Source organism: Hyperolius riggenbachi, chromosome 4, assembly GCF_040937935.1.
Source record: "Hyperolius riggenbachi isolate aHypRig1 chromosome 4, aHypRig1.pri, whole genome shotgun sequence".
Lineage (NCBI taxonomy): Eukaryota > Metazoa > Chordata > Amphibia > Anura > Hyperoliidae > Hyperolius > Hyperolius riggenbachi.
In genome coordinates, this window is record NC_090649.1 from 73,448,736 (window position 1) to 73,470,883 (window position 22,148).

A 22,148-nucleotide genomic window follows, 5' to 3' on the forward strand; every position below is an offset into this window, starting at 1 on the left:
GATGTAAAAGTTTTTTTAGCATGTGATTAATTTACACTATCGCTTTATTTCAGGGTCACTAAGTATCAGCTGACTGCAGCATAAATGTTATTAGAACTCTCTTGAAAGGAAACTGAAGTGAAAACAAACTTATGATATAATGATTTGTATGTGTAGTAAAGCTAAGAAATAAAACATTAGGAGCAGAGACAGAGTCTAATATTGTTTCCAGTACAGAAAGAGTTCAGAAACTCCAGTTATCTATGCAAAAGAGCCACTGATCTCTACGACATTCAAAGTCCCAGAGAACTTCTGAAGCATGTTATCTCAACTGTCACTGTATTTTCTTTTTCTCTGCAGAGGACAGTTCAAAAGTTCACTAGCCTGCTCCGTAAAATCATTTAGAATGCTGAGTAGTGAGTGAACTGCAAATATTAGCAAATGATGCAATGTTATAAAAACACTATATAACTGAAAATAAAAATATGATTTTTGATGAATGTTCTAGTAATTATCTGTACTACACAACCAATTCATTGAATCATAATTTTTTTGCTTCAGTGTCTCTAACAGGCATCACAAGATAAAAATACATAGTGCTTGTTCTTTTGAATGTCCTCTTTTTGCGCTACAGGAGCCTCAAGCGCAGGTACATGCTTTATGCACAGCTAACCCGCAATGCATGCGCCACTGAGCTCCAAGCCATGGCTTCTACTTGGCATCCGTGCAAGCTTGATTTAAAACATCTATTTTACAGCCCTGCTTAATAAGCCAGTACACACACTGATCAGCCAAAACATTTAACCACCTGCCTAATATGGTCCCCCTTGTGCCACCAGAACAGCTCAGTGTTACGGGCCTGACGCACGTTTCATAACCAAAGATGCCTTCTGTCAACAAAGAGGCTACCCTCAACCAGTTCTCCACTTCAATAGCCTCAACATGTACCTGTGAGTTTAAAAAATGTCAAAAGATAGATCCTTACCTTAGTAGAGTAAAATCCTGAGGCTTCTCCTCTTTCCCTCTCAAGCTCACCTTTCAGCACTGGGACTCTGAACTTATTTGACAGGGCTTATCGAATATGTTCACGCGGCCGCCCTCTCATCCATGCAGGAGTGCAGAGATGGTCCATGCAGAAGCACAAAGCCGCTCGTGCTCTGCTTTTTCCTCCACGCACAAGCAGCTCCGTGCTACTGTGTAGGCCATTCATGCGTCTGCGCTCTTAAATGGATGGGAGCAGGGACAAGAAGAAGGTGGTGGTCCTGCTGGGAAGCAGTGGGCAAGAGGACAACCTGAGGAACAACTGGATCATTCAGAGGCTTTCTTCTAGGTAAATAACTTTAGCATTTCTTTTTCCAACGGGTTTACTTTAAACAAGTTATGCAATTTTAAAGGCAATCTGTAAGGAAGAAAAGTGCCCCTATGGGGTACTTACCTCAGGAGCAGGAAGCCTCTGGTTCCTAATTAGGATGTCCTCCTCCGTTCCAGCACCGTCAGCCGCCGAAAATCTGCTAACAAGCTAGTCGGCGGTGCTGGGGTCCAGGACAATCCTGTGTGAGCCTCGCGCAGACGCAGCAGCGGTTTTCCGTTGGGCTCAGGCGGAGATAGCCGAGCTCAGATCCGCTTTAGTGCGCTGGTGCTAGATGTCTGCACCTGCGCAGTAGAGCGGATCCGATCCAGCTCGGCTACTTCTGGCTGAGCCCAAGGAAAACCGCTACTGTGCCTGTGCAAAGTTCACACAGAATAGTTAGGATCCTGGAGCCCCAGCTGATTTTTAGCAATGACAGCGCTGGAACGGAAGGATGAAAGAGGATGGGGAAGGTCCTTAAGATCCAAAGGCTTCCCCCCTCCCAAAGTACCCCATAGCGGTACTTTTTTTTTCCTTACACATTCTCTTTTGGATTATAAATAGAAAATTATTTATGGACACTAAACTTTTTTTTTTGAGGAACAAGGTACTATTAGCCTCATAACTGAGTCCTTCCGAAACCCCTTCTTTCAGCTTTTCAGTCATCGGTGCTACAGTAGCACTTCTCTGGGATACAGGACGAGCTTACAGTTTGTCTCTTCTTTGAGCACTTTAAGTAAATACAACCAACCGCATCCTGGGAACACCCTTTGGAGATGCCCTTTAACAGTTATCCAGCTATTACAATTTGGCCCTTGACAATTACTGCTTGCAACACATTACCTTCAAGGAGTGAAAGTTCGTTTGCTGCCTTATATATCGCACCCCTTGACAAGTGCTGCTGCAACGAGATAATCATTGTTATTCACCCATAAGCAGTTTTTAATGTTGTGACTGATCGGTGTAAAAAATGAATATGTATATCTAAAGCCTTGTACACAGGCTAAGGCCGACTTGTCTCAGCTGAGAATTCAGCATGTGTACAATAGCCCTGATTCCAGTCGTTTTACCACCGACAAGTCATCTTGGTGGAGTGTATAATCGCATGCACACTCTGCCTGCCCTCCTCCACCCTCCATAGCAACAGAACACTTCGCTAGCCAGGAGACTAGCAATGTGTCTGCACAACATTGTAACCCGAGCCCAGATCCATGCAGGCAACAGAAATTTAAAGTGTATGAAGCTTGATCCACCACAATCTCCTCCACCTTACACTAAGATTAGAGGGCCAGTATTCCTCGCGTAGTTCTGTAAACATTGTACAATTGCTGTGGAAGCCATCATTGGGCCCAAACACATAGTGCAGGGTCCACAAGATGCATCCAATTCATTAAGAGACAAACAAAACAAGGAAGAACAAAAAAAGCTACAACTAATAGCACACTACAGCAACAACTTATGGGATTCTTTCCAAAGTGGCTTAACATGACAAATGCACAACTGACAACAAACAATACACGGTCACATGAGCACAAACACAACTATGAACACAGACAGACACATGACGTGTTGGATTTACCTAGATGCAAGCTGGATGAAGATCCGTGTGATGGGAGGGATGGCGGTGGCGTTAGTGAGTGTCCTGGCGTTTGGCTTGGTAGGGGCATGCCTAGCGGACTCGGAGAGGAGGAGAAACCCAGGCTGTTGTAATAAGGCTGCCCTATGGGTGCCAAGCTACTGCCAGACCTTTTGTACAAGTCTGAACTGGCAGACAAGGAATCTCTCCTCGAACCACTACTACCTGCGGAATTGCCAACTGAATAAAAACAAGACAGAAACTAATTAAAAACATAGCAAACAACCAGAACATGTCACACTCAACTCAAAAATAAATAAATGGAATAAAAACGAAACAATGATTCCCTGGTGGACATTTATCAATATGTCTGCATTCATTAAAAGTCGTACTTGCATGGCAAACCAGTTGCTATTAATGTAGAAAGATTTGCAGTGGATTTTGATTTGACTTAGAGCAATTCTGTGTAAAAAATAGCTTAAAGAAGAACTTCAGCCTAAACAAACATTGTCATTAAGTTACATTAGTTATGTTAATTAAAATAGATAGGCAATATAATCTCTTACCCACCCTGTTTTAAAAGAATAGGCAAATGTTTGTGATTTCATGGGGCAGCCATCTTTTTGGCTGGAAGGAGGTGACTGGAAGCATGAGACACAGTTCCAACTGTCCTGTGTCCTGATCCCCCCCCTCCCAACTGCGCACGCTAGGCTTCAAATCTCAAATTGAAAATGTGAAAAAACATATTTGCGCCAGAACAGCAGAACGAGATCATCATCAGAAATCCCATCATCCTTTGCATAGCATTAGAGAAAAATTTTCAGTTTTCTTCTGTGCAGCTAAAAATGAGGATTGGGTAAGAAAAACAAAGTTCTGATGCTGTGAAACTGTTAAAGAAACACCAAGCCTTTTCAGTGCTGCTGAGTATATTTTTAGTCTGGAGGTTCACTTTAAAGTAAACTCAAGACAAAGGATAAAAGTTGGTTTTTACTTACCTAGAGCTCATTTCAGCCCTACGTATTCTGTTAGGTCACTCGGTGTCCTTTGTTGTTCCACTGCCAGCCTCGTATAAGTCCGTGGCCAATGCCATGCGCCAGCTCTTAGTCGGGAGCATTCTGCGCATGCACATTTAGCTAACTCTTGTAACTATGCATGCGCAGAGAACGCTCCCAGCCTTGGCAATGCAATCCAGGCACACAGCCAGGAGAGCGCATGTGCAGTAGCCTGTGTCCCAGTCGGGTCACAGACTTTAACGAGACTGAAAGCGGAACAATGGAGGGGACCAGGAGGACACAGAGGGACCTAACAGACTACGTAAGGCTGAAAGAAACCCAGGTAAGTAAAAGCCAACCTTTTTCATCGCCTCAATGTTTAATTTAATAAGGGCACTATTCTTCCATATAATGGGTAATAAAGGACTTGCTCACTGACTATTTTCTTGTTTGTGGTCTTTATAATTTCCGCTTTACAATCTGTGGCCCTGTGTCCTGCATTTGTCTTCCTCAGAGAATGGCCTGGTGCACACCAAAAAACGCTAGCAGATCCGCAAAATGCTAGCAGATTTTGAAACGCTTTTTCTTCTTTTTCTGTAGCGTTTCAGCTAGCGTTTTGCGGTTTTGTGAATCGTTTTTGGTGTAGTAGATTTCATGTATTGTTACAGTAAAGCTGTTACTGAACAGCTACTGTAACAAAAAACGCCTGGCAAACCGCTCTGAAGTGCCGTTTTTCAGAGCGGTTTGCGTTTTTCCTATACTTAACATTGAGGCAGAAACGCATCCGCAATCCAAAATCTGCAGCAGCCCGGGAGTATGCGTTTCTGCAAAACGCCTCCCGCTCTGGTGTGCACCAGCCCATTGAAATACATTACCCTAGCAGATCCGCACCCGCAAGCGGATCGCAAACTGCAGCAGAACCGCTCTGGTGTGCACTATGCCTTAGTGAGGAAATTGTTGGTTCCCCCTGAAATATTTGCCCTGCTTTCAATTGTCATTTGACAGGGCCGATTTAAATCTAAAACAAGAAATATGACTCTCCATACAAACAAGATAAAAGGCAATTTCAGAGCAAAGAAATATAACACTGAAGCCAGACAAAGCAATTGTAAGATGGAAACCTGTATAAGGTCTTCACAGGTATGCTTTACCTCACAGGGTATACAGCCCCCTTTAAATAAACCTCCAACAAAATGTCTTGGGGGGGGGGGGGGGGGAACACAGGCAAGAGTCTACCAAGCTTCCATTGTGGCTTGCGTCTCCCACTGGACAGGAATCTTCTCACGCACACTCAAAAAAAGAAACCATGAGTTTCCAGCCCCACCGTTCTATTTAAACTAAACACAATGCTTTTGAGTGGAATCCTGTTTTAATGCTTTATCATTAATGATGCTTCTACATGCTCATGGCTTCCTGAAAGAGGGGGAGCTTAAAGGGAACCTGAAGTGAAATGGGATATGGAGGATGCCATATTTCTTTTTAAACAATACCAGTTGCCTGGCTTGTAGCCATAAGCCCTAAACAAGAATGGAGATTAGATGTTTCTGACAAGATTCACTACATGCATCAGGTGTGTGATTCAGACAGGGCTATGGAGTCGAAGCAATCATGGCTACCTGGAGTCGGAGGTTTCATAAACGGAGGAGTTTTGAGTCAGATTATTTTTGTACCGACTCCATAGCCCTGGATTCAGACACTACTGCAGCCAGCTGCAAACACCATTCATACGATCATTCAATCAGGAAAAGAAAAGCCCCCTATCAATTTTAGTCAGAAAGAGGTATCCCGCTACACAAATGATTCGATAAAAGTCCAATGTTAATTGCAGCATCTATGGACACCGCAAAACAGCTCACGTGAATCGGAGCAGGCTTGGGTCCTTAGTCATAGCTAACGTACAAATGACTGCAGACAGGCTAAATAGGCAGGTGAAACCCGCCCACAATAGGTATTGTACCTGTCTTAAAAGAGAATCACATATAAGTAAAAAAATAAAAAGACAAAAGTCATTACAAATGTAGATAAAATCTCTCCATACAGAGACTTTAAGTGGAACTTTTACTCATTGCGTAATGGTGTTCCTTTCCTATTGTTTATAGGGCATTTCTCAAGCCAAATACTTTGTTTTTGTTTTAATACTCTAATTCCCTATAAACTAAAGAAGCCACGCCCACAGGTTTTCAGAGTGCCACTTTCAGACAGTAGCAAGGGCTCATGGGAGCTCAGTCTGGGCAGGAAAAGGGGGAGTTATTACTAGCCAGAGATTTCAGAGGCAGAGGGGAGGAGGGAGGGGGATTAGGTTTTTTGCTCAAGATACAGGTAAGCCTGCCTCTGTGTAATGTTTACAAACAACATGGCTGCTGTCATTGTATCACAGGAATAATCAAGCATATTCTATTAAAGCTGTTTACAGCTAGATTTGCTGTGTAAACTATCTAAACTTTAGGTAACATATATAGACAAGTTACTTGTTATAGTTAGTTTTTCATCTCGGATCCGCTTTAAGTACAAAAACAATAAAATTCCCTCCGTATAGGTAGAGGACTAGAAAATGGTCCAAATATATACTGCAAGTGCAAAATGTTGCAACAGAACAACTTTACTATTGTAAAGACTGAATTCAAGTTTAAAGATTCGTGTTGTATACAAAGTTTAAATCCCATCGGGATTGTAGCCAAATAGATCAGCAGGACTGCCGGGCAACTGGTATTGTTTAAAAGGGAATAAAAGGGAATAATATGACAGCCTCCATATCCCTTTCACTTCAGGTTCCCTTTAAAAAGAAGCTTAGAGGTTCCCGTTTGTGATTTGTGAAGGATGCTGGCTAAAATTATGAGTTACTCGTCTGGAACAGGGAAACAGTTCAGCCAAGATCTTCCACAATCTGCGTAAATGTTACAGAACAGTACACGGAAAGCATTCCAAATAGAGTAAACCACCCGTTATCCATAACTCCGGAAGTCTCAACTAACCTGAGGGAGGGGGGGTTGGGGGGAATGGGGCAGTACTTTTCTAATTTGCAGAGATTTGTAAAGGGGGGGGGGAGGAATTATTTTCAGATGATTGCTCAAGCAACTCACAAGCACATGTATCTGGCAAACGTTACCTGTGCTGAATACTGTAATACTGTACATCTTGCTGTACATGGATACCACAACATAGAAAAACACTCCTGTGTTGCATTATAGATGCTTCTGACATTTGCCTACAAGTATAGATGGTGCCTAGGAATGTCCAGTATGAGTAAGTCCATCTATGGCCACACGTTTAATGCAATAAAGGGACTGAGTGATAAAAAATAGGAGCAACAACAAGCCCAGTTAGCCAGAGTAAGTCGCCGGAAAAGATAAAATCCGCCTGGATAGCTTATGTGAATATATATATACATACACGTTGTGAGTCAGCAACAAAGAGTGACCCCAACCTACCTGATGATCCAAATCCACCGAAGGCTGAGCCAATAGCGGAGCCCAGAGAGTTGCTGCTGCCGAACCCCAGCGAGGTATTTCCGGGCTGTCCTGGGCCGTGGGAGAATAAGGAGCTGCTCTGGGAATTGTTGGTCAGAGAGTTATTCCCATAGAATGAATTGGAATGAAGGCTGGCGTTTGGCTGAGACTGCTGCTGTGGCTGCTGCTGCTGAGGGGCCAGCTGGCGGAAAATGCCGTTGGCGGCTGCGGTGAGGTTGTTGGCGCCGGAGGCCGACGCGGCTGCCGCTGGTGAAGACACAAATCAAGTAAATCAAGTTACAAAAAATATATACTAAACTAGATTACCATTAGCTATACATGCCCAGACCCAGTAAAGCCCGCTGATCCAGGGAGGCACCCCCTCGGAAACCCTCCCATATCCGGGAGCATTCTGTGCATGCGCAGTTACGAGTCTTGGTGAACTGCGCGCAATGCTCCCGGGCACAGAAGCGCGATCAAGGAGGCATGCTGCTGCACACAAGCCGCAGTTGCCGTAGTTACCGGTCAACAGAGTGCACTGGGACGACAATAAGGTACCTAAAAGACTGCAGAGGGCTGGAAGAAGCCTCTAGTAAGTAAAATACAACTTTTTTTTACACCATCTCAGTCTTCCTTTAACAGTACATGCTGCTTGGCTGTACCTAAGCAATGTGTCTTATAGGGCGGGTCCCCCCTCCATGTAATTCTAACAATTTTGCCTCAACTGCTATGGGCGACACTGAGCGTGTACACACACTCCCAGTTCTAAGCCAGCGGCACACACACTTCCATCCACAGAGCAAGCTGTGGGAGGGACAGGCGAGGAGCAATGTGAAGAGTGGAGGAAAATACAAACTCACAGTGTAATGTGAAGGAGCTCAGAACACACAGAAACCCAGTTTCAATGTACTGTATCTTATTAAAACCCGCTGTAAGTCTTAGGTAAGCAGACACAGGATAAAGTTTCTCCAACCATTAGCTCCGCCCAGAATGTCAGTCAAGGCATACAAAAAGAAACCCAACAACAATGTAAGCTACAACCCCCCCAGCCCCCCCCCCCCCCATGGACAATCTGTAAAACATTAGGGCAGCAGGTCCTTTATTAAACATATATTGACCTTCCTTTAACTACAGTACGTCCTTAAAGTGGATCCGAGATGAACTTTTACCCATTGCATAATTGTGTTCCTTTCCTATTGTTTATAGGGCATTCCTCAAGCCAAATACTTTGTTGCTTTTGTTTTAATACTCTAAGGCCTCGTTCACATCAGGGCCGTTTCTGTGCGCTTTTTACAGCGCACTGCCCTGTGCGATCAGCAAGGTATTTACTTTCCTATGTAACTAAATGTAGCTGGTTCACATCTATCCGCTGCGCTGAGCAGCGTTACAGAAATGTAGGGTTGCATGCATTTCTGTGCGTTGAGCTGGAAAGCGCACATCAATGCAAGTGAATGGGTGCGCTTTTTTAGCGCATAGAAGCGCGTACAAGCGCATAGAAGCGCATGCGTTTTTTACCCCTAATTGGAGAAAAAAAAACATTTACATACAAAAACAAAGTTTTATTGACAACTGCTGCTGGTACAACAAGCAAAACGTGCTTTAAAGAAGCGCAGCGCAACGCACAGAAACGCGCACTAAAGCGAGCAGAAGCGCATGCGTTTTTTACCACGCGCTTTCACACGTTTTTCAGCGCAGCAGATGTGAACGAGGCCTAATTCCCTATAAACTAAACAAGCCACGCCCACAGACAGTAGCAAAGGCTAATGGGAGCTCAGTCTGGGCAGGAGGAGGGGGAGGTAATACTAGCCAGAGATTTCAGAGGCAGAGGGGAGGAGGTTAGGTTTTTTTGCTCAAGATGCAGATAAGCCTGCCTCGGTGTAATGTTTACAAACAACATGGCTGCTGTCACTGTATCACGGGAAGAAATAATCTTATTCTATTGAAGCTGTATGCAGCTAGATTTGCTGTGTAAACGATCTAAACTTTAGATAAGATATATAGACAAGTTACTTGTTATAGTTAGTTTTTCATCTCGGATCCGTTTTAAGGAAAATATTAAGTGAATAGTGATGTGGCCAGTTACTTACCTGGGGCTTCTTCCAGCACCCTGAAGTCCTCTTTGTGCCTCGCCGTCATTCTGCGCTGCTCCATTCCACCACCGTCCCCCCACAGAATCTGCATGCGCAATCCCCATACCGTGCGCCTCCTCAATCGCACTACCATGGCCAGGAGTGTTCTGCCTTTGCACAGCAAGTGAAAATTACCACTGCACAGAACGCTCCAGTCTACGAGAGCACAATCCAGGTGGCGCACGGCCACGCATGCGCAGTAGCTGCGACTGGCCCAGCTTTCGAAGGGTGACAGTGGAAGAACGGAGCAGCGTGGAATGACAAGCGACCATAAGCTGGAAGAGGCCCCGGATAAGTAACCAGTCAAGTTACTTGTCTATTAACATTCCCATTAATAAATCAATGTCATCTATGGCCATTTTTACATTTAAAAAAATTCAAGCTCAGTCACTAGAAATTATATCTAGTTTCTGTTTAGACTGGTTTCTGCTATGAAAATATATTAAAAAACGGATAATTTTCATGACACAAAAAAGCTACATTTCATGCAAATAAGTCTAAAAAAATACAACCACAAGTTGTGTACACAGCGTATCAGCAGAATGTTTTGTTACATACCAGCTTGTGCCGCAGCAGGGCTGATGAGGACTGGAGTAGATGCCACCAGACGCAGCCCAGCTCTCGCTCCTGGGCCAACCACCAAGGCCCCACTCTGATCATAATAGGCAGTGGGGGCCAGGACTTGATAGCCTACAACATGAAGAATGTCAGTGCTGCACTATGCAAAACAAGCTCAATACACCAGCTGCACTGATTCACACTACCTGACATACTGGTGGCCAGACCCTGTCCGAAGGCCAGGGCGGAATTTGCAGCAGCTAGCGTGTCATTTTGTTGTCCTTGCTGGCCTTGGTTTGGTGTTAGCGGTCGCTGGTTGCCAGCAGAGCGTAGAACCTACAATGACAGACAAGACTTGAATACTTATGAACATATACAGGGCTGGGTTATTAAACAACACACACACACACACACACACACACACACACACACACACACACACACACACACACACACACACACACACACACACACACACACACACACACACACACACACACACACACACACACACACACACACACACTGCCAGTACATCTAATTGCCCTTGGACATCTGCGGTAGGCTTGTACCTGCCTATGCTAAACTGCTTATGTGCTGAATAGGGAAAGGCAAATTTGGAGGAGACACACATCCCGATGCACTCACATCCATGGATTGCATCTCCCGGCATGCGTCTTTGCTGGGAACTTTAAAATGCAGCACAGCTGCAGTGTTCCCTGGGGAAGATGGTGGCTCCAATACGGACTGGGGCATCAGAGGAGCAGCCTCCTCTGATGCCCCAGTACTTACCTACTTACCCCGTAGGTAAGTAATGACCCTCACCCCAAAGGCTTAATGTATTACGAATAACATTTTGTAGATCCACCCCCTCATGAATATGCAAATAACGAACAAAACCAGTAAGCCGTATCTTAACATGATCCATTACAAAAATCAACCAAAGCGCTTTTTAAAGGTACGCAGAGCTGAGATATGAAAAAATTTATACATACCTGGCCCATCGGATCGCTCCCACGCCGCCGTCCTCCTCCGCAGTCTCTGCAGCTTTGGGAGCCAGGTCCCGTCACTGCCATCAGTTGGCTCCAGTCTACACACGAGAAGTGCGCCGTTTGCGTATCTCTCCAGTGGAAGCCGGTATCGGAGCTGCAGGCAGCGGAGGATGGTGGCGTGGGAGCAATCCGAATGGATGGGGCTGGAGGAAGCCCCAGGTATGTATAAATCTTTTTATATCTTAGCTCTGGAACACTTTAAAGCTACTATATCATTGCCGTGCTTCCATTATACTGTATCCATCTCATTGTGACCAATCCCCCTGCATTTACTAGTTTTGTTGCCAGGGAGAATGTTGCCCTGTCACAGTGGCCGTCGATCTATTCGAACAGACTAGCCAGTGGAAAAACGGCCAATGCTGCTCCGAGGTCTCTAGTCTGTTATATCAGTAATTAAAATTGCCAATAATTTTACTAGCAGCAGCATCAGGTGCCCAACTCACGCTGTGGTGCAGCAACACAAACTCCTCCCAACACTTCCTGTTTCACAGCAGAAGTTCTGGCTGTGAAGCAGGAAGTATCGGGAGGGTGGATTGCTGCAGCATGAGGCGAACATTGAGGTACATTAATCCCCCTCTGCCGTGGCTGCCTTCCTGGACACCAGCGGGTACAGTTTTGCTTCTAATGAAACGGTGTTCGCTTATCCATACACAGCGATCAACTATATGAAAGGTTAATGTACTGCCATGCAGGCATCTATTGTCTATGCAAATAGTGAAGAAGAAAAGGGATGCTGCTGGTGTTTAAAGAAAAGGAGTGATCAATGCCTTGTATAAAGATACTATTGTGCCTTTTTGTATTTTAACGCTGTAACCTTCACCTTCATGTGCAGTGCTGCCACTTACCTGCTGCTGTCCCTGGGACTGCTGTGATGCCGCCTGCTGGTTGGAGTTGTTCGCAGCGGACGCGGCAGCAGCTGCAGCTTGTTGCTGAAATAACCCAGCTGGATAAACTCCCCAGGGCACCCCATAATATTGAGGAGGGACAACTGCAGGTCCTAGAAAGAGAAGACATGAATAATTGTAGTTATTGCATGAATCCTAAAAAACTTTACTTCGATTAAAAAAAAAAAAAAAAAAAGCACTGAGGGGAGTATTTATCAAGAGTGTCTGGGACAAAATATTGGTAGGTTTTTACAAATCCGTGCACACCTGTCTCAGGCATCTTAAGAAACCACTACAGTAGATAGTGCAGTTTCCTTCTTAAACTGTTGTAATATAGGAGGAGTTAGGAAAGTCTCAGGAAGTGCAGTCTGAGGGAAATTGCTGTTGCTGAGGTAACCAATACATCCCTGCTGTATTGCATCAATGCCCATCACTGGAAGAGTTAAGCACAGAACAGCTTCACAAGACACCTGGCAACAGGGGGGAGGAGCACTTCACAAATCATGCATAGCCTGCACTGCACAAGCTGTGTAGAAGTGTTATTAAGCACTTCTTAATCTGTGGCAGTTTAGGGATTGATTTGCACTGTTCTTAATTGTAGTGCAGTTCTAGAAATTCATTCCAAACAGCCACTGTTCAGTAGGATGTAGGAATAGTCTTATCATGCAGAACTGCACTGCACCCCCCCCCCCCCCCCCAAAAGTATATCAAAGTATTAGAGGCAGAGCATCAGAAGAATTGTCAGGCAACTGGTATTACTTAAAGTGCACCCAAACCAAACTTTAATTCAAAATATTTAGTTGCACCACTCTGACTCATATAAAGATAAACAAACACTCCAAGCCTTTGAGCATTTCAGTGCATGCTTTTCACCCTTCTCTTTTCATAACTAGGGTTATACAGGTGTCAGCCATTTCTTCTGCGCTTAGTAGGAGGTTTTTAGATCATGCGTGTTTGTTATCAGCTACCCTCCCTCACAGGGGCATCGTCTATGTGAAATCTCACAAAAGCTGAGATCACCTCCCCTGTGACATCATCAGTAGCAGCCTGTGTTTTGTTTTTTTATCTCCTCCACCAGTCTGCCGGATTCTGTCCCGGCAATATGAAAGGAAGGGAGGGGTTCCTCCAATAAATGTAAAATATTTTATATTTGTCATCATGCAGCTGAAAAAAGGCTGCTATTAATTTAGAAAATAGATTTTATTACTGAAATCTTGTATTTTTAATTTGGGTCCACTTTAAAAAGGAAAAATATTGCAGCCTCCATATATTCCTCTTGCTTCAGTTGTCCTTTAAAGAAAAAAAAAATTCCCATGATGCACTGAGCCTTCTCCATTCTGCTATAAGCATCCTCCGGCATGGTCGGGAGGAGGGGAAAAGTGTATGTACAAACGGAATGTGATTCAGTGTGAATTAATAGCAGTTCTATCAATGTCAAGAAATCTTATGCTTTATATACTTTGCACCTCCCTTTCCTAGACAAATATCCTGAGATTGAAGCAGAAGCCGCTGAGGATGGACATTACCTGCCAGTGTTGCCGCTGCAGCCAGGCCGGCAGCGGTGTATGGATCGGTGCCAGGATGAGCTGTGCTGATGATATAAGGGTTTGGCATAAACGCAGCTGGAGCCAGACCTGCTGAAAATACACCGGCTGCAACACAAAGAGAGCATTATGAAATAAGACAGGTCATTCACACTGACAGACCATTGTTACAGAGCTCTGCAGGACCCAAGTGCTCTATCCAAGAAAAGTGTCACTCTGAAAAAATGAGCTGTGTGGAACATCTTGCTTTTGTTCAAACACCCAAGTCTACAGGTGGCCGTACACCTGCCGATTTAGCAGCTGATCGGCCATCCGATTCCATCAAAAACTGGTGCCGCCAAAAGCATGACCGATTGGGGATGCAACCAATTTATGGCCAACATCGATCAGACATGCTGGAAAATCCGAGGCCGACCTGCTCAATCAGGCAGTAACGGCATGCGATAATAGTTGACGAACACTTCGTAAACCTCCGGCCTTGTTCCCCCATATGTACATGTACCCCCCTCCCCCAGACAAGTATTAATGAAGGGGCACCGGGGAGGGGGAATCAGAATAAATAGTTTTGAAACATTGGGTGGAAATCTATATGCCCAATGAATGAATTCCCTGCAGCTGTGAGCCCGCTGACACGCATGCATGAATGGGGCACTAAGGCCTGGTGCACACCAAAAACCGCTAGCAGATGCGCAAAATGCTAGCAGATTTTGAAACACTTTCTTTTTTCTGTAGCGTTTCAGCTAGCATTTTGCGGTTTTGTGAAGCGTTTTTGGTGTAGTAGATTTCATGTATTGTTACAGTAAAGCTGTTACTGAACAGCTACTGTAACAAAAAACGCCGTTTTTCAGAGCGGTTTGCGTTTTTCCTATACTTAACATTGAGGCAGAAACGCATCCGCAATCCAAAATCTGCAGCAGCCCGGGAGTATGCGTTTCTGCAAAACGCCTCTCGCTCTGGTGTGCACCAGCCCATTGAAATACATTACCCTAGCGGAACCGCACCCGCAAGCGGATCGCAAACCGCAGCAGAACCGCTCTGGTGTGCACTAGGCCTTACTGCAGAGGCAAATAGAGGTAACATGAACTGCATGTAGGCCAGGCGACACCGCCGCAGGAACTACATACTGTGACACCTGTGGGTCTGGCTGAAGAGGATGGTGGAGCCCATACTGATGGGTAATGCCTCCTGAGTAGAGCCGGGCTGAGGCAGAGGCGAGAGAGGCCCCAGCCTCAGGGCACAGTGTAGGAGGAGGCACACAACTCACTCAGCCATCATTCCCCTATTGGGTATGAAGCAGAGAGAATATGATACATGGCAGTGACTTCAAGCCAGATAACTAGAGATTAGGGTGTTGGGGGCTCTGGGGTGCCTCTTAGTCTAATAGCAATCAGTGTGTGACAGCTGGGGTGGGAGGGATTTAGGGGCGCACTTTGGTGTCTCAGGGCCTCGGGTGCCGGAGGACCTTGTCCCGGCTCTGCTCCTGAATAATGCCTATAATCCCCTAGTGGCCCTCAATATTCACAGACTTTCCTTAGTGGAAAAGTTTGTCTTATATAGTTTTGTGATTTAGGCTCGGTTCACATTCGTTTTAAAAATGTATCTGTGGCTCCGTTGTTTTGGCCCAAACCAAAACCGGAGCCACGGATACAAATGTTAAAAATAGCAGCAGTCTTCACACACTTCAAAAACGGACCCATGGGGATCAGTTTTGAAAAACTGAACGGAGTGTCCGGATTTGTCGGGACTTCACGGACCCCGGCTATACGGAGGGGTAGTGAAAGGCAATGCAAAAACGAATCTCCCTCTGTACAGAGAACGTTGCAGACAGAAAACGGAGGGAGATCCGGATTGCCTACTGCCTGCTCCTCCCCTCAATGTCATAGGTGCCCCCAGGGAGGCTGGAGGGGGAAGCAGCCAGAAAAGCTGCCCCCCTTCCATGCTCCCCCTCCAGCTAGTTTTGTTAAAATCAAGCGAGCGGCGAACTCACTCACTTCCTTGCGTTGCACTGCTAATCGCATCACTTCCTGCAATGCCGCCCTCTGTACTTCAGTGGGCGGCATTGCAGGAAATCATGTGGTGAACGGTGGAACTAGGAAGTGAGTGAGTTCCCCGCTCGCTTGAGGAAACTAGCTGGAGGGGAGCACAGAAGGGACTGTAAACATGCTGCAAAAAAGGGCAGCACAGATCAGTTTTTGATTCAATTATGTTCTGGTTTTAGAAAACCGGAGCCCAGGCCGCGGATGGCATTCTGCAACCGCACTAGTGTGGACCGAGCCTTTGTGCCGAGTCGCCTTTAAAGGGAACCTTAACTGAACGGGGGGTAAAGAGTTTCAATTACCTGGGGCTATTACCAGCCCCCTGCAGCAGTCCTGTGCCCTCGGAGCCGCTCTGGAATCATCCAGTCCCCCGCTGTCACATAGTTTCGTTTTTGACGACTCACCAGTCGGCCGGCCGCCATGCATATTATTGGACGCATTCCCTACTGCAATTAGCGCTGTTGCGGACCGCAACGCGTACAAAAATACGCGATGCCGCATATCTACGCGTGCGGAATGTGGCAACGCGTATTTTTGTACGTGTTGCGGTCCGCAACAGCGCTAATTGCAGTAGGGAATGCGTCCAATAATACGCATGGCGGCCGGCCGACTGGTGAGTCGTCAAAGACTAAACTAAGTAATAGCGGGGGACTGGAGGATTCCAGAGCGGCTCCGAGGGCACAGGACTGCTGCAGGGGGGCTGGTAATAGCCCCAGGTAAGTGAAACTTTACCCCCCGTTCAGTTAAGGTTCCCTTTAAGGCTTAAAGCTAATGTAAAGCCTGAAATAAAACTAAACAAAACCGATACCTATGGCGAGGGAAGGCTCTGGGTCCTATAGATCCTTTGCGCTCCTCTCACGGTCCCCGCATTTCAGCGCTGTCACCCCAGTTTAAAACCTCCGCAAGTCTTGCACATGCCTCCCGTGTACTGTGCACGCGTGAACGCACGAGACCGGTAGCTCGCACATATGCAGTACGAAGCCTGGGCTGTGGAGTTGGTACAAAAATCATCCGACTCCTCAGTTTATGAAACCACCGACCGACTCCAGGTACCCAAAATTGCTCCGACTCCTCGACTGACTCCACAGCCATGTATTGAGCGGCCCGTGTTTGGGAGCACTTGGGCTCCGGAAGACTTCTGAAGCCTCTCATGGTGGCAGAGGAGCAATATTCGATACTGCTTCCCGGGGGACAGTGCTGGGACTCTGGGACCAGGAAAGGAGCAGGAAGGCTCTATAGGACCCAGAGCCTTCCCTCTCCATAGTTGAGCATCTTTTTTGTTTTTTTTTAATCTAGGTTAACATTTATTTTAAGAGGTTACACCATAAACACAGGAAATTAGTTCTGGTATCTTAAATAAGAAAAATCAATAACACAGGTGTATTGCAATACAGATCAGGTCCCCATTTTAAGCAAGCTCAAAAGTACAGTACTCCTTTAAATGAGCTTTCTTTCTGTGCATAAATTAGTTAGGATGCCTTTCTTGTCATTCATCCCTCTATTTGAAGAAATAGGTACCGACATCCCAATAGACCATATTCTGAATCCTAACAGTATGAAGGGAAAACCACCATGGGAGTCGCATTGAGATTCCGAACATTAACTGGACACATTTTATTTGTAGTCACAGAACAAGCCCTACATTTCTGCGTCAGTAACTAGTGACACCCGACGTCAGGACACCTAGTTTATTACCTTAAATACATTCCAAAGAACAGAAGCAAGGCAATGTCATAAGGCAAGCAATAGATACTGTACATTACGTGCAACTGACGTGAGAGGACTATGGAGGCTGCCATATTTATTTCCTATAAAACAATACACATTGCCTGGCTGTCCAGCTGATCCTCTGCCCCTAATACTTTTAGCCATAGACCCTGAACAAGCATGCAGATCAGATGCTCTAAATTTAGTCTGACTGGATTAGCTGCATGCTTGTTTCAGGTATCCAGGCAACTGGTAACGTTAAAAAAAGAAAAATATGACAGGCTCCATATCCTCTTCAGGTCAGGTGTACTTTAAAGAATAGGGAAGTCTTACCAATGTGAGGCTGCTGGGCTGCGGCCAGGGCGTACTGCTGCTGCTGTTGCTGCTGTTGTTGCTGCTGGGCTGCATTTAATTGCTGCAAAGTTAAAGCATTAGATCTCTGGAAGAGCTATGGAAGGAAAAAAAAAAAACACACGTGCTTATTAAATCATATGCTTAGACTGCACTGGCATAATTAAATAGTGTCTTGCATAACACATAAGCATTCACATCTGTCTAGTGTCTAATGCCAGCACCACATACACACTTCCTGTCCACCTTCTTCAGGAGCCAGGTAACTGACCAGCACATTTTTAGGCTATGGGAAACTAACAGAAGCACATGGGTAAGACTCAACCTCTGTAAAGCGAAGCGGTTAAAATGGGCGCAGACAGTCTACAAGGCTGAGCAAACTCCACGCAGCATGGGCCGCAGGCTGTAACAAGCTGGTATGTACTGACTGGGTGTCACATGACGCCACTGTGGCCATGGAGACTTGATGGTGGAAGCCGCAATTAGGCGAGTTAAACTTCTCCCTTAAAGGACAACTTAAGTGAGTAGAATATGGAGGCTGCCATATGTCTTTCTTTTTAAACGATGCTAGTTGCCTGGCAGCCTGATGGTCTATTTGGCTGCAGCAGGGTCTGAATCACACCAGAAACAAGCATGCAGCTAATCTTGTCAGAACTGACAATGTCCTAAACACCTGATCTAATATGCTTGTTCAGGGTCTATGGCTAAAAGTAGTCAAGGTCAGCAGGACAGCCAGGCAACTGGTATTGCATAAAAAGAAAAAAAATATGGCAGCCTCCATATCCCTCTCGCTTTAGTTGTCCTTTAAGCCCTCTCGCAACTCTCCAGGGAGGAAGAAAAGAAATTAATCTGCCCAGCAGCGGGCCAGATACACAGCGCATGTGGGTCTGATACAGCCCTGAGGCCGTAGTTTGGCCGGCGCTGGTCTAAAAGTGCCGGTTATGGCAGCACCAGGTGGGTAATTTTGCCGCCAGCCAGCTGATATGAACTCTGCAGGGATCTCCCAGTGAGCTTGGTGCAGCGGCTCTCATCATACGATCACAAATGTTTACACGCCTATAGTGCTTTTCTCCAGCTGGACAAGCGTGCAAGAGCTGCAGGTCCCTCAACTCTTGAAGTTAGAGCTGGTTCACCACTTAAGCAGATGCAAAACGGGCATGATTAGTACATTCGCTAAGCAGATGCACACCGTCCATTTTGCATCTGCTTGCTGCAATCTGCTCCATCCACTTCATCCGCGATCACCACACGTGCATTGCACGGGACAAGTCACCGGGAGCACACTGCGCGGGCGCAGTACGCTCCCGGTGATGTGAGCACGCTCCCACGCAGGAGAGGCCAGCCCATCGTGGGTCGCCAATCCTTAGAGGCTGCCAGAGGGACCCGAGAGAAGACGAGCTGCGGCAAGGGACACAAATGACTTCTAAGGGCTGGAAAAAGCTCCAGGTCAGTAAAGATAAATTTCTTTTGACACCTTGCTTATCCTTAAGCCTAAACACACATTCAATTGTGATTGGCCAATCACTGACTAATTTTACCACCTCCATGTGATAGGAGGGTCAACTGATATTAAATGCTGTGAGCAGATTGTGTAGGTAAACCAGGGATGAGCGCTGGATGAAATTCAGGTTCATCCTCTAATTACTGCACCTGAGCGGGTGTGTGCGGGGGGGGGGGGGGGGGGGGGGGGGAGAATTAAACGTACCCAGCAGTTTTCTTTAACGCGTCCCATGCTGCGTTCCAAGCCGCGGTCACGTGACTACTACGCTTCCTGCTTCAACCCGGAAGGAGGAAGTGCCGTGACGCAGCTTAGAACGTAACATGGGACAGGTTAAAGAAGAACACTGCTGGGTAAATTTAACCCCCCAAACACACTCACTCAGGTGCAGTAATTAGAGGATGAAATCAAAATGAAACTCATTCTAATTTCATCTGAATTTTATCCGGAGCTCACCCCTGAGGTAAACCCTCATACTACATGGAGGTGGGAAAATTGGTCAGTGATTGGCCAATCATAATTGAAGGAGTGTACCAGGCTTTAGTAGTGATTGGTGTAGAATGGAGACTATAGAACACAAGCAGGGTGCTACAGACAGGGGAGAAACAATGGCCCATATGCAATTAACTTTTTCACCTGAGTTTTCTCCTAGGTAATATTTTCACAACTTGTCAAAAACTACGTTATAAACAACAAAAACTACGTTATAAACAAGTAAGACAACACTCAATGTTGATAGTATTTTTTCACCAAATTTGATACTTTTTGATTTGCAAAGTGCTGAAAAATTATCTCCTAGGAGAAAAATTGAATTGCATATGGGCCAATATGTTTTCCTTTCCTTTAAGCTAATTCAGCATCCTTTTACAACAGTGAGACCTAAACCCCAACATCTACTGTGTCCCCAACACGCTGTGAGGGAATAAAGCAGACCCGTATAGATAAACTTGCTCACCTGCTGCTGGGTGTTATAATCGAACAGCCCAACTCCAGCTCCGGAAGAGTCCATCTGAAGCGGATTCCCGGGGTAGTCGAACTGCAATGAATCCAGACCAACTTGCTCCATCCCATCCAGGTTCTGACTTTCAGGCGTGGAGAACTCGTCTGTCAGGGGCTTGTTGACCATGGGGTTTGAAAGCTGTCCGAGTCCCTCATTCACATTCTGGTTTGGGCCAATTCTCTCTGCGATCTCGGTGGGAGAAGCCTGTCGGCTGCCTGGAGTACGGCTATGGAGGAAGAAGAGGAGCAAAAATGACACTACTTTATGTACAAGGTCACATTCTGCAGTAAGGCCCCTTTCACATATACCGCATTACGTCTCCATGCGGTACACTCTCCGGTGGCACGGGCAATGAAGGAGACTTTCATATTCGTGCAGTGCATTGCGCCAGAAGTAGTCAAATCGCTGCAACCCTGTTGCAAAGTCATCTGTGCATTATCACACGATCCGTGCCTACCACACAGATTATGCAGTACTGCAAGCCGATGGTAATGCAGTGAATGTAAATGGCGGACCAAAAGGAATCTCGGTGATTTTATTCCCATCCAGCAGGGGGTACATCCCCGAATGGGGGTGGGCCTATGCATATGAATGCCAGCGCACTCTGCCACAGGGTCATGAACTGCAGAGTTGTGCAGTCTGTGATCCCACATGTTGCTGAAAGGTGGATAGAAGCGCAGTGGAAATGACTGAGACCATAGGGATCATCGCACCCGACCATATGAAACCAGTCTCAAGGACCACTATTGTGAAAAACAGTAACATTTAAAGTACACGTATGTATGTGTGTATAATATATATATATATATATATATATATATATATATATATATATATATATATATATATATATATATATATATATATATATATATATATATATATATATATATATATTAGTGCATTTTTCTTTCTGAACAAAAGTACAAGTTACCCTTTTCCTATGTTGCTGTGTTGTAAAGTAGGTAGTAAAGAGCTGACAGATTTAAAGAGAAACCGAGGTGGGGTTCTAAGAATGAAATCTGCAGACAGCGGCTGGGTCTGCTTATATTGGCCAGCCTTTGTTGCTATCTGAATCCCCCCTAAGCTCTCCTGTCCCCCATAAATCACAGCCGCGCTGTTGACACGCAGCATGTCACAGCGGGCTGCGTTTACCTAGTTAGTGTCACTCTCGCCGCTCCTGCCTCCTGCATAGCTCCGGTCCCTGCCCGCGTCCCTTCCCTCCCCGCTCATTGGAGGGAAGGGACGCAGGCGGGGACCGGAGCTATGCAGGAGGCGGGGGGAGCAGCGAGAGTGACACTAACTAGGTAAATACAGCTCGCTGCATGTCGACAGCGCAGCTGTGATTTATGGGGGATAGCAGAGCGCAGGGGGAACTTAGGGAGGATTCCGATAGCAACGGAGGCTGGGCAATATAAGCAAACCCAGCCTCTGCCTGCAGATTTCATTCTTAGAACCCCACCTTGGGTTCTCTAACGGACTTTTGGACTAGCCCATCTACTTATAGAAGCTTCTCAGTATTACCTTCATTCTGTACAAAAGCACTCCCTGGAAAGGATCTATACAATGATGCCAGCTGGCTTTCCTACAAATTTGCACACTATTTTGGCAGCCGGACTGAGCAATTGCAGTTCAGTAAGTAGTTTTGTAAATAAATAGCTGAGAATTTCCCATGGGGAGATGGACTACTTCAAAACCGGTCAGATCTGACAGTTTTTTTTTACTACCGTGAAAGAAACATAGGAAGAAAAGTAATTCACAGTGCATTTTACTCTGGGAGAGATGTACTTTACTCTACGTATTTTTAAATGTTACCATTTGAAAGGTGAAAATTGCTCTGGTTTTTAAAGAGAACCCGAGGCGGCATTTTTAAATCTTAATAGGACACAGAGGCCTGTTCTGTGCACAATCACATGCCTCAGTGTCCTTGTGCTGCCGCCGTCAGCCATAAAATCTAATTCCAATTACCCACTGCTCTGTGTTTACTAGTCTACATCATGACCCAGCATTGCAAGCATTCCAAAATAATCCTATATGTGTCTGCTGTA

The 22,148-nt window shown here is 45.7% G+C and overlaps 1 protein-coding gene across 1 annotated transcript in view; it reads right to left on the reverse strand.

The window, feature by feature from the left end:
* Positions 1-22,148, reverse strand: part of PUM2 (pumilio RNA binding family member 2) — a 134,050-nt gene that overhangs the window by 38,697 nt on the left and 73,205 nt on the right. The window contains exons 7-14 of the mRNA XM_068280205.1: positions 20,056-20,326; positions 17,585-17,699; positions 13,491-13,616; positions 11,926-12,077; positions 10,235-10,364; positions 10,029-10,160; positions 7,324-7,608; positions 2,907-3,143 (exon numbers count right to left, since the gene is read on the reverse strand). Of these exons, the coding sequence (XP_068136306.1) occupies positions 2,907-3,143; positions 7,324-7,608; positions 10,029-10,160; positions 10,235-10,364; positions 11,926-12,077; positions 13,491-13,616; positions 17,585-17,699; positions 20,056-20,326 (1,448 nt within the window). The remainder of the gene's footprint in view (positions 1-2,906; positions 3,144-7,323; positions 7,609-10,028; positions 10,161-10,234; positions 10,365-11,925; positions 12,078-13,490; positions 13,617-17,584; positions 17,700-20,055; positions 20,327-22,148) is intronic.